This window comes from Lindgomyces ingoldianus, assembly GCF_010093535.1.
Source record: "Lindgomyces ingoldianus strain ATCC 200398 unplaced genomic scaffold BDR25scaffold_22, whole genome shotgun sequence".
Classification (NCBI taxonomy): Eukaryota; Fungi; Ascomycota; class Dothideomycetes; order Pleosporales; family Lindgomycetaceae; genus Lindgomyces; species Lindgomyces ingoldianus.
Genome location: NW_022985183.1, coordinates 848553 through 860851, shown reverse-complemented (window position 1 = coordinate 860851; position 12299 = coordinate 848553). Strand labels below are relative to the sequence as shown.

Genomic DNA, 12299 nt, shown 5'->3' with positions numbered 1-12299 from the left:
TCTGTTGGTTTTAGAAATGCTTGTACATTTTTTACTGTTTTTAACGTTAGCTTCTTTATAATAGCTTCAATTCTAGCTAGATCTATTCTATATATTTATTTTAAAACTATAAATTCTAGGTATTCTATTTCTTTTATAAAGAATTCATACTTTTTTTTTATACAAGAGGACTTCTTTTCAGCGTAGTAAAAACCTATTATACTTTTTTAACATAGCTATTACAGGTTAACTTGATGTAAATTAGTATGTTATTAAAATATACTACTATAAATATGTTAAGCTACTTATTTAGTATGTTACTATTTATCTATTAAAAGGTTGCTAGTGTGTTAGTAAAGCTAAATAGCATAACAGTTAACATACACTATAGGCAAGTTACTTACTTTTACTAAGACTCTACTACACTATGCTTTCTACACTAATACATTTCTAACAACACTACTTAAACACACTAAAAGAATATTAGATATAGCTTATACTTTAAGCTTTTAAATAAAATATAACACTTTTAAAGTAGTATACTATAGCTATGTATAAGGTCTTTTAAAAAATAATAAATAACTAACATACTAGATAACTTTTATAAGCTAATTCTATTACTAACTTATAAAGGCTAAATAATAATAAAAAGTAAGTAATTATTAAGCATATACTTAAGCTATATATATAAGGATTTTCTTTTTAGCTAGTAGCTGTAGCTAACATAGCTAATTCTTTATACACTAAGTATAATCTAGGCTATAGTAGCATAAACTAGCTTAGTGTGTTTATAAAGTGTTATCTAAAGCTTAAAGTAAAGTTTTAAGTATAAGTATAGGTTATAAATATCTAGCTTATTATAAAGCCTATTTTATCAAAGCTATATATATTATTATTCTAGATACTATACTTAGCTTTAATAGTTTTTATAAAGCTAAACTAGCTTTAAATTACTTTAAAGCTTTTATAAAAAGCTTTTTTATAGTTATGCTTACACTTAAACTTTACTTTAAGCTTTAGATAATACTTTATAAATATACTAAGCTAGTTTATACTAACATAGCCTAGATTATACTTAGTGTGTAAAGAATTAGCTATATTAGCTATAGCTGCTAGCTAAAAGAAAAATCTTTACATATATAGCTTAAGTATATACTTAATAATTACTTACTTTTTATTATTACCTAGCCTTTATAAGTTAGCTATAGAATTAGCTTATAAAAGTTATTTAGTGTATTAGTTCTTTATTATTTTTTAAAAAACTTTATATATAGCTATAGTATATTACTTTAAAAGTGTTACATTTTATTTAAAAGCTTAAATTATAAGCTCTATCTAATGTTTTTTTTTAGCTTATCTAAGTAGTGTTATTAGAAATACATTAGTGTAGAAAGAGTAGTTTAGTAGAGTCTTAGTAAAAGTAAGTAACTTAGGTGTGTAAGCAACTTACTTGTAAAGTATGTTACCTACTTTTTAATATTATTTAGCCTTTATAAGTTAGCTATAAAATTAGCTTATTAAAGTTATCTAGTGCGTTAGTTATTTATTATTATTTATAAGATCTTATATATAGCTGCAGCATGTTACTTTAAAAGTGTTATGTCTTATTTAAAAGCTTAGAGTATAAGCTATATCTAACATTCTTTAGCACATCTAAGTAGTGTTGTTAGGAATGTATTAGTGTAGAAAGAGTAGTTTAGTAAGGTCTTAGTAAAAGTAAGCAACTTAGGTGTGTAAGCAACTCGCCTGTGGTGTACGTTATCCCTGTAGGACCTTAAACTATATAGTATACTTTTTAACTATTCTAGTTTACTTTAGGTTTAACAGCTTTTGTACTATAACTTTTACACTATCTACTATACTAGATGCTTCTCCGAATGCTTGGTGTTGTACCACTTGACCTGGTGCCGCGCCTGCTCAAGGCATGAGCGCGCGGTTTCCAATTGTTCGTTCCATCTCGAAAGATGAGCGACTACCTGGTCCCACAGGGCCGGTGCCTTTCCGGACTTGTCCCATACCTAGGGCGGGCGCCTGAGCCAGTGATCGTCCTCAACCCCGTCAAAGCCCTTTGGGGTGACCCCGTACGCTACGCGTATTGGGCATTCGCCGTGGGAGGAGTGTTTCTTGGAGTTGTAAGCGTACTCCGCGTACGGTAGCAGCTCGCACCAATTGTCCTGCTGGTAGTTCAAGTACAACCGCAGGAATGACTCCAATTCTTGATTCTGACGCTCAGTTTGCCCGTCAGTTTGAGGATGGAAAGCTGTACTAAGCCGGTGGTCGATCTTCAAGTGGAAGCAGGTATCTGACCAGAGCTGACTGGTAAAGATTGAACCACGGTCGGAAATAAGGGTATCTAGCGGTTTCACGCCTCTTCGTCTTTCATTAGCGGGCAGGCAGGGTTAGGTTTATGAAACAGCCTCATGAAGGGTAATTGGGCGGTGGCGGCTAGTGCAGGCTAAAGGGAAAGGGAAAGCATAGACAGAAAAGGGTTATTCTAACAACCGGGTAAGACCTGCAGTGTAGTGAGTCGTAGCGCAATTGTGGATTCAGGCAGGACGAGGAACATGGCGATAGTTAGAGAGGTCACTGGTATCTCCTAGATCGTGGATGCAAGGGAAGTAATACCCAGAATTAGAAACAAGCTTACAGATGCAAAGAATAAGTATTAGAATAGGCATATGGACTGTCGAAGGTTCCCTTCGGGTCTCTAGGAGTAATCTGAGAGAAGGCCTCCATGCTATAGACAGAACTAAGCGAACATGCGAAATAACAATGCAAGATAAGTCAATCTATGCGCCAGTGGGGCAGCGTCTAATCCGATTTGGTCCCATGAACGCCATTCTCCAAGTCGGCTGTCGCTTGTGCATTCCTCTCCTTCGCCTTCTCGCTCCACGGGAAATGCATGACTGGAGCGACAAAGAAGCTATTCGTGTCGTCCGCCATTCCGGCGAATGCATTATACCACGCGAGAAAAGCGGCAATGACACCGAACCAACCGCCGACCTTGATACATGTCGCGTTCGGGCCAGCTTCATCGAAGTTGAAGTAACCCGCTGCGAGACAACAAAATGCGATGTCGAGTGTGAAGAACAGCATGAAAAACGCCAGTGTAGATCGAAGAGTGAGGATAAGGAGCATAGTAGTGAAAATTATCCAAGCCTAGGAGCAAGATGAGTGAAAGATTCGTGGTAATAGTTCACATATATGGACAACTCACAGTCAAGAAGAATCCAAAAGAGTTGTAGAATTGATCGACACCTTTGGCTTCGAGTCCTTCAACGATCTCGAACCCACCAGGAGTGAGAATAATGCCAAAGGAGATCCAGAAGCCACCATATGAGGAAAGGGCCGTCGCACCAAAAGTGTTCCCAGCAGCAAACTCCCTACGACGCGTATTAGCAAGGGGGTAAATCCTCTCGTGAAGGGTAGGAGCATGCTTACCACATCCCTGAAAGCAGCTGAACCAGCCCTCCATAGGCGTAGGCAACGGCCACGACAATGTTCGGGTGGTGGACGCCACGAGCGCCAATGTTGATCAGAGACAAGATAAATGTCGTCAGCCCGAAGCACGACAAGCCCAGGGGAGCCGGATTGGCAATTTTCCGCGGTGGTGGTCTACTCAAGGCGTGTGTTAGTTACGGGAGATCAGTTCGAACTCCAACGGAACCTCACCGATACAATCCGGGCTGATACTCGCCTCCGAAAGCAGCGAGACGTAACTCATTATTGCTTCTAGCATGAGAAAGGGGGCTGGGATCGATGTGGACCGGGTGGAAGCCCTTATGATGTTCCGTGGGCGGGGTGGTGTCGCGAGAGTGGTTTTCAGTTGCTGTTGCCATCTTGTCGCGCGGAAGTGGAACTCTTGCGTTCTTAGTAGCAGATGAGAGTAGAGTGCAGAGATCAAGGTGTCGCGTACTCTTGAGGGGTGCGTGCGTGCGCAACACTTATACAACCACCTTTCATTTTCAGGGACATGCTGACACCACAATGGGTCGAGTTCATGCTGCTCCCGGCCGAGACCAAGGCCTTAACCAAGCCCGAAATCACTACGGTGTAGAGGAGGCAGGGAATTACCATGGTTCAAGGAACCGAGGACAAGATAATCCATGCTGGATGAAGGGAGACCGATTCGCGAGAGAAGTAGGATGGTGTTCCGATGCGTCCTCAAACAGCCAGGACGCCAGGCCATCGTAGTCGCAAAGGAGAGAAGACGTCGGAGGCTAGGGGATGATGAGCCCTCATCCGATGTAGGAAGAAATGTCCATATCGTATTCAATGTCTGTGCGGAATTTGTGCCTGAAAGGAGAAACGACTAAGCGAAACCCAGAGACTCTTGGAGACTATTCTCGAATACGAGTGGACGCGGCCAGGCGGAGGCGAGTTGCGGGGCCCCGTGTGAGCATGAGGTTGTGGAGTTGAATGTCGCGGCCGGGGGCCAGGACACGAGGTGGTGAGCATGGTGTTTCCTTGGTTGCCGCAGCCGATGTCGGTTTACCGAGGCGGACCGGAAGCTGCGCGTCAGCCGTGACTGCAGTTTCCACGTGTGAAAAACGTGGTGGCGTGACTCCGATCCGACAACTTCATGCAAGTATCGGAGCATAATAGCATATGAAGCCCAAATTCTCACCAGACCTACAAGTATACTGCAAGATTCAGGTGGGATGGAGTCTGACATAGAATGGTCGTTCTCAGCGCCCAGCCATATGTATTTGTAAATGGCGCATCTCGGCCTGCCACGCTGGAAACACCATTGTAAAGAAAAATTAGACTATGCAGCAAGTACAGACTTTCAGCATGTTGTCATTACGCCATCGCACGTAGCCCCAACACGAAAGAACGAGTTGGTCTGTCGGACCTAGCAAGTGACAAACATCAGAGTTAAGTGGCTCATGTAACCCTGACGTACTTTTGTCGGCAATCACGCGGACGCCTCTTCAGTACACTCACCAAAACGCGTGCCCGGTTCCATTCCCCATACTTTCGATGCCAGTCTCATGGCCCGTCTTCCTATTCAACTTCTTCAGCCAGAAGCAAGCAGCGAAGCGACGGCACCGCAGGTGAACGCGACGATCAGGACAATACAATCCTTCCAAGTTACGCCGAGCGTGTGAGCAATAATTTCCGCTCAAGGATGGCTTAAAGCTTACGGCCCATCTAACAACGGGTAGAAGTTCCCCATACGTTCGTGGTTTTGGAAATGGCACTAGCCATAGCCAAAGTAACCGACGCTTCGCCTCCAGGCAAGGTACAGTAAACGAAACGCAATTGGGAATCAGTTGAAGTTAGATGCAGATCCCCTAGCTAGGAGGGATATGGGGAAGGATCTGGTCCCGGGATATGTGTCGGCATGGATATGATTTAGTCCCGAGTTGAGATACAGAGCGCTCACGATGTGGAGTTAGTACTCTCTGGTTCATCTGGAGTAGCAAAAGTTCGTGATGGAGTAGATGAATACTATGAGGTACGGAGGTGCGGTTAGGAGAGGATTTTCAATGCGGAGATGCTTCAAGGTCTGGACGATGGAGGCAAACGGGTAACTAAATTCATATTGACCACGGCCGATGTCTGAATGAAGGCGAAGGGGGCCTTCGGATCCGGTACCTTATTTCAACCCGATCAAGACGGATTCCTTTAATTCGTCCGCCGACCACCTCAGCCCCCGGCTGATTCGCTATGTCACAATGACAAATACCTCTTCCGAGAGCCAGTTCACGTTCAACGGGTAGTTAGGAAGCAAAGCCTATCGAAGGAGGACAATGCCAGTAGGTGGCACTCCCTCGAATTAAAATTCGTCTCTAGAAATGATATCCTCTCACGACTTCGATATCGCCCACGATACCCACAACAATGATCCACCAAAAGCAAACAAGAATGTGTAACTAGACTTAAAGATCACAATTTTAGCGGGCATTTCAGATCTTGTATACCAGCAGGAAGGAAGAATATGCACCAGGAAATTAGAGCGCCTTGGTCACGCCGACCAAGAATCGAAGGACTACCATGCTAGCGTAGTTCCGTATGAATCCTATCGCGCCAGAAACAATATTTCAAATGATTACAATGGTCGGCAAATAAATCCTTGGCTTGATGAAGGAAATCCATATTTGATGGAACAGAATACTTAAAATATAAAAAAAGAGTAGAATTTTTAATTTTAAGCTGTATATTTTTATATAGTAGTTGTATAATATCTAGAATGCAATTAGGTAGCAAGAATTATAAGTTTCTTAATAGCAATTAATTAAATCTAATGCGATAACAACCCTGAGCCGGATGCTACTACCACGGAGTAGGCTCTATCGCTTTCTACTCTAACATTTTCCACTTGTAGAAACTACTAGCCTAGTTCTTGCTACGTACAACGGTGTGGCCATTTAGCTCTTTGTGTGAGGCCGTTCCAGTCCATACAGGAGAGGTGAAGTCCGGGAGCTTCCTTAGTTTTCGCCAAGCCCTTGGTTTCCGGAAACAATCGCTTAGACATTAAACTCATGGTTACCTAACTTGCTCATTTTCGCCGCCGCAATCGGTGCGTTACGCTAGACCGGCTGGAGAGAACACAGCATGTATGTAATTTACACCATATATTCTTAGGATGACGGCGTAATCCAATCAGAATGCGCACCCTTGTTACACGGTGCCTTGCCAAGTCCTTTTTTCCGATAACTACGGATCCATCGCACGATTTCTTATCTCTAAAATATTGGGTGTGCATATTGTAGCAAAACGCTCCCGAGTGGAGACTCCGCGGAGATCAGAGATCTATTGGGTCTTGGTCTAGAGTAAACTACTCGTATATTTCTCATCAGTGTGGTGAGCATCAATGATTCACAGTGGGGAATTTGCTCAGCCTAGAGTATAATGTACAACTTGGAAACTTAGTGTTGTTTAATCAGTCCTAACTCCCGACTTCCGACTTAGCCAGCGTGACGCATAACCTACAATAGTGGTATGGCTTGCAGGTTACTTTCCTAAGATACAGCCGAGTGGATTTACAGGATCATTCCCGCTTGCGTTTCATTGGTTTTGCCCACCCCTGCATGAAACAATAAACTCAAATTTGCATGACCAGCGAAAGGGAATGGAGTATCTTTACGTAATGGAGCTAGAAACAAGATCCATGTACTTGTTTCAATTTCGTCTACCGCAGCTATTGCTTCTCCTTTTCCGGAGCCTTTCAGCAGCACCGTCAAAATGGAGGAAGCAAAAAGCTCATCAAATGAAAAGAATCCACCCGTACGCCAGGACTTCAACTCTCGGAGCCTTTTAGAGATGAAAGTGGTTAAATCATATGCCGTATCCCTATCTTATCCTCTAAATTGTCCTTCAGGCGGGGTAAGAACATTCATTTCCTACTATCTAGTGCCAATTAATTTTTCCCTTATATATAGACTATCCCTATAATTGCGAACCGAGTTTAGAAGAGGGGCCGATATGGTGAAAGAGTTGTGCCTCGGTGCAAGGACAGCTGGAGCTGACTATCCCTTTGTGCGACGAAGTAAGACCAAAGTAGAATTGAGCGACTTATCGATAGTAGGTTACAGTGTGGATAATGATTACAATGTTGTCAATCCCCGCTGCTGCACGTGACTTGTATCACGTGATCTTGTGTATAAGGTGAACCCCTCCACTAGCCCAATGTCTGAGTTCCGGCACGAATGTCTAAGGATTGCACATGTCTCAACCTGAGAGCTATCATACCTCAGGGAATGACCCGGTTATGCTGACTACAGGCCAAGCTCACTGGACGCTGCTTAGCTACGGAAAGACTCGTCATATTCGAAATCGGAGGAGCCTATCAAAGAAGTTTCGGAATCGGCAAGTGGCAAGTATCCCACCTGCAAGTACCCAATAGTGTGTAGGCTAATCGTTTCGACAGCTGTTAGGGGAGCCTATATAGAGTTCTCTATCAAATCTTCCCTAGGGCGGGACAGAGGGAGGTCAATTAATTCACTACTTGGCATCAAGGGTTGATACATATTGATCAAATGTCGTTCAAAATTGGTCAAAATTCATCAATTCACTATGGAACCCGGTTCTCCTACATGATCCTGGATCATACTACATTATCCTTAATTGTACAGCAAACGAATGCCCTGTTTTCGTCCTCTGCACCCTCTGTAGGGCTACTCAAATCGCTCTCAGTTGTGAATCAGGGAGGACCACTCGCTTTTTGGATCGACTGAGAGCCTCCCCAAGGCTTCTCACTCTTCCTTATCCTCCAGGTCCTTTGTTGATGAATTCGGCTGGGTTGATTGACGGCAGCGATAAGATCGTTGGCTCGGGTTTTAGCCACCCCATATATTAGCAGTGAGGCGGCCGTTGCCTTTGTATCAGGGTTTGGCTGATGCGACAATGGGACGGGTACTGCGTCGATAGAGAGAGTTCAATGAAGCTGCAACGGAGCTTTTCGACTTTTTTTGGCGTTCCGTAGCATACAAAATGGAGGGGTGGGTGACCAGGTTTGCTACTTCAATTCACCCTCTTAGCGCCCGAAACTAAACTATTAGACCTAGCCCCCATCTGAGTAGATTAGTGTTGAAGCCTCGGGCACCACCTGCAGGTGTTCCACTTGTCAATCCCGAACACGGCTATCCGGTTGTACACCCTGTAATCGCCAATCATATCGATGTGTGTGAAGCTAGGAGGAGTACCATAGGCATGAGAAACTGGATTGATTGCTAAAAGAGGGTAACTACGGGTTTATATAGTACTAGGTGAACCCGTCATGTGACTTAAGGCCAGCAATAGCTCTAGGCCGCAGCATGTGGCGTAGCTAGGCAGCAGTGGGTGAAAGGAGTGTAGGTGACTAGGGCTTGGAGAGCTCCGTTACTGCAAACAATGTGGCTCTGGTTAGCCTCGAGGCTCCTATTTGTCGTCTTAAGTTATTAGTGCTTTCCTAGCCCTAAGATATAGTCGGACTCTCCTCACTTCCACCCTAGGCCCCGTCTGCCACCTTAAACTGTTCAAGAAGCTCTCGAATCTAGCGACGATACGACGACTCATAAATTTCTCAATCAGATTCTAGGCTACGCTTTCTTATACGTTAACAGACCTTCGCGATAAGGAGGCGATCTGTTCTATTTAAAACTCTGGCCAAGACCTAGAAGTTTATTAGGCCATTTAGGAGAAGCGGTCTGTCTTATATAATCCCACCGTTTGGCTCTCCCCAAATAAAGGTAGCGCAGAAAGCAAACATGGCGTTCGTGAAAATTCGTACCCCTGGTAAGCCTTTCGAAAGGTCCGGCTCCTTCAAGTTGAGCCATACCGCACTAGTTGCAGCTGATATTGCTCTATTTTCATTTCTCTTATCTCAGGTATAAATTGAAATTCGTAATTTTTGTTTAGGGATAAACTTAAAGCTTCGCGGCCGCTATAGGAGGGTGATTTGAAGAGTAATTCGGAAGACCCCGTCTTGGGTCGGCTAAGCGCGGCAAAGCAGTTCAGCTGGAAGCGGGCAACGTGGTGATCAAGGACAACGCCTTTAGATGGATAGGAAGCAACCGGAGCACTGTATACTGAGCGAGGTTGCGGAAAAAATCGCCACTTCTCAGTTAAAATGCTTTCCTTGTTTGCGTTTGAACATGTTAGGTTCCTAGAAGCCGAGTTCCGTCAAAGGCTGCTCAGGACCGCTTCTGTAAGCCAGGTAAGCTTCAGTCGGCGTTTAACCAGAGCTACCTAGACACAAAGACGTATGTCGCCTCGCGTCGTTGAGGCGTCTGTCCTGAAACGGTTCAAGGTCCTTCATCGCCTCGTCAATACCAAGCCTGTGCTCACAGATGCACCAAGCATATTGAGCCAGACGTCATCGTGTTGCTCGACATATCGCCAAATAGCTTCTGAAGGATTGATGCATTTTGATCTCAATGGCACTTCTCTCCACCAGCCCGGAGAGCGCCAAGCTGAGGTTTGAGAAGTAGAAAGCCACAACGCAAAGGAGCATGAACATGATCGAGATTTTGCAATCGGGTCAGGCATATAATATACGCGAGAGACACAAAGATGTCGTAGCACTTGTCACAACCACCATTCTGTCCAAGTACATACAGAGCTAACACTATAAGAACTATCACGGTCAGTAAAGCCAAATTCCTCCCAGCCTTCAGCATTTGATGAGAGAAAGAGACTCCTTCCCCGAAGCGCGGATAGTTATTCCGCATACACCAAGTAAACAGGTATTCCAGTTTCACCGCCTGAATAAAGACCTTCAAGGATGAAGTCGCCCTCGGGGTAGGTCGAGTTTGGTTTCCATTGAACGCTACCCCGAAGTTTTCGGATACGTATGAGGTCGTACATGCTTCTCATTGGTGCTACAGCAAGCCCATACACCTGTCCCTTCAAGTTCCCTCTCTTTTGTCATACCCGTGGGTGGAATAGTTATAGTCGTCTAGTGCTATTTTTAGACACTATGTTCGTGGTGCTGGGGGCCGCTAGAGACACCCAGGGCCGCACTAGGGCCATGGTGTTTAATAGAACGTAATTGTTACTGTTAGTAGTATTTTTAAGGTGTTACTAGCTGCAATAGAGTTTTATTCTTATAGAAAGTGTAAATTAAAACTGCCTTATATGCAGTAATAGTTACTACAGTAACTAGTGTTTCTAGAGAGTCTATAGAGTTTAATTTTAACATAATCTTGCTAATATAGTTGTAAAAATTGTTTTACTCTAAAATTATAAAAGGTAATAGCTGTAATTAAGCTCTTTACATAATATCTAAGAGCCTAAGGCTTTAGCTAGAAGTTGCTAGTCTAAATATTATCTTACTTTATGTTAAAATTTAAGCTGTTGTTAAAGCAAAAGTCCTTCGAAAGCTTATAAGAATAAAAACACTAAAAAATAAAGCTTTAATTATAAAGCTTTAAGAGCTTCTAGAGGCAGCCTTTAACTTGTTAAAGTAATAAAAGCTTACAAAAGTGTTAAACTAGTGCTATAAGCTTTAAGTGCTACATAAAGTTTAGTATACTTATAGTAATAATAGAATTAATCTTAGAAGTAAAAAGTAGGTAAATTACAAAGTTACTTCACTATTCTACACTAATATTGAATAGGATAGTTAAAAAAGTATAAAATCTAGTGTATTAGTACACATTTAGCTCTTATACTACTATGCATAAAAATATCCTCTGTAAATGCGTTAACAAAACACTAAGAAATTAATTAGTATAAGCAGTTACTCTTGGATGAGCTGAGAAGGGGTCATAGGGTAAGCGAGTCGACAAGGTATTGAGATCCAAACAAGGTGAATTGTACCAGTGTATTGTAAGGTCTAAGGAGCGAGAGAGAGCTCTGGGCTGACTATATACTGTACGAGAAAGGAGCTACTCCTAATGAGTGAATATTGCAGTACATAGGTATGGTATCGCGTGAGACACGTGCGACAGTTACTACGGTAACTATAGCCTTATTAACTGTATAGTAACAGAAGGCAATTTACTTTTGTTCTAACTGCTAAGAGATTGTTACTAGTAGGAACAGTAGGAACAGTACTAAGTTCTATTAAATACCATGACTGGGGCCTTAAAGCTGATTATGCCGAGGAAACTTTACAGCAGAACGCACCTGAATTACCTCAGATGTCGTATCTAATCTTGGGTTTCTTGCATTCGATGCCTATATATTTGTCAGTGGAGACAGCGTATTATACACACCCCTGACTTCTTGTCGTGCCCGGCTGCTCATTCCGCGTGTTAGAATCATACTCTGTGTCGTCGCTCGGAAGCTTGTGAGCTACGTCGGGGCATCCTGAAACGTAGGACCACCTGATAAGTGCTTTTGTTGGAGTCATAAGAATATGGCTAGTGGTTTGCCTTCTCCGCGCTCAGGCGTCGCCAGCTCTCTCAAAATTCGCTATCCTAACTCGTCTTAGGGGCCTACTAAGGACTCAAGTGGGATGAACGCCGGAGCATCGCCACCTTACCTCGCAATTCTCGTCGCTGCCCCCAACTTCTCCTATGGTACACGCATAAACGATCCTTTTTCTAAATGTTCTGGATTACCTCCTAGACACCTTGCGAAGGCCTGCAACTCTCGCCGGGCCTTTAACTATGTTTATTCTGGTTCCGATTATCGACCGAAAAATATCACCGAGCGTAAACAAGTATTCAATTTCATTAAGTCATCAAACAAAGACCTAGGTAGCATGGTGACTACTGTGGAGGGACCTTGTTGATTTGGCGACAAGGAGGTCGTTTTATTAATGAAGTGAACTGGTGACAGAAAGACTGGCAAGTATTTCCAACGGCTCCGGCGTTTCCACCACAGCATTCGTCATAATACTCTACCTACATGGAACGCCGCGCTAGTCAAAGGAAAGTGCTACGCGG

The 12299-nt window shown here is 43.2% G+C and overlaps 3 protein-coding genes across 3 annotated transcripts; 1 reads left to right on the top strand and 2 right to left on the bottom strand.

Annotated features, from left to right (window-relative positions):
* Positions 1-2790: 2790 nt before the first annotated feature.
* Positions 2791-3818, bottom strand: BDR25DRAFT_326420 (uncharacterized protein; the record flags this gene model as incomplete). The annotated part of the gene is made up of 4 exons (XM_033692273.1): positions 2791-3138; positions 3197-3362; positions 3421-3594; positions 3652-3818. 4 exons carry the CDS (start codon positions 3816-3818, stop codon positions 2791-2793), a joined length of 855 nt encoding a protein of 284 aa, XP_033546046.1.
* Positions 3819-4085: 267 nt separating this feature from the next.
* Positions 4086-8451, top strand: BDR25DRAFT_394535 (uncharacterized protein; the record flags this gene model as incomplete). Its single annotated transcript, XM_033698315.1, has 27 exons — positions 4086-4172; positions 4231-4385; positions 4419-4539; positions 4569-4645; positions 4672-4731; positions 4801-4827; positions 4863-4889; positions 4918-5084; positions 5148-5224; positions 5256-5306; positions 5342-5410; positions 5459-5542; positions 5636-5741; positions 5779-5852; positions 5910-6042; positions 6249-6306; positions 6358-6434; positions 6520-6542; positions 6593-6751; positions 6924-6999; positions 7049-7311; positions 7393-7542; positions 7594-7653; positions 7735-7830; positions 7901-7916; positions 7945-8080; positions 8133-8451. 27 exons carry the CDS (start codon positions 4086-4088, stop codon positions 8233-8235), a joined length of 2532 nt encoding a protein of 843 aa, XP_033546045.1. The 3' UTR covers positions 8236-8451.
* Positions 8075-10437, bottom strand: BDR25DRAFT_394534 (uncharacterized protein; the record flags this gene model as incomplete). The annotated part of the gene is made up of 14 exons (XM_033698314.1): positions 8075-8446; positions 8534-8645; positions 8700-8727; positions 8787-8855; positions 8899-8988; positions 9032-9079; positions 9133-9207; positions 9250-9571; positions 9607-9627; positions 9663-9718; positions 9754-9989; positions 10044-10102; positions 10139-10326; positions 10384-10437. 14 exons carry the CDS (start codon positions 10435-10437, stop codon positions 8281-8283), a joined length of 1524 nt encoding a protein of 507 aa, XP_033546044.1. The 3' UTR covers positions 8075-8280.
* Between the last annotated feature and the right edge of the window lie 1862 nt (positions 10438-12299).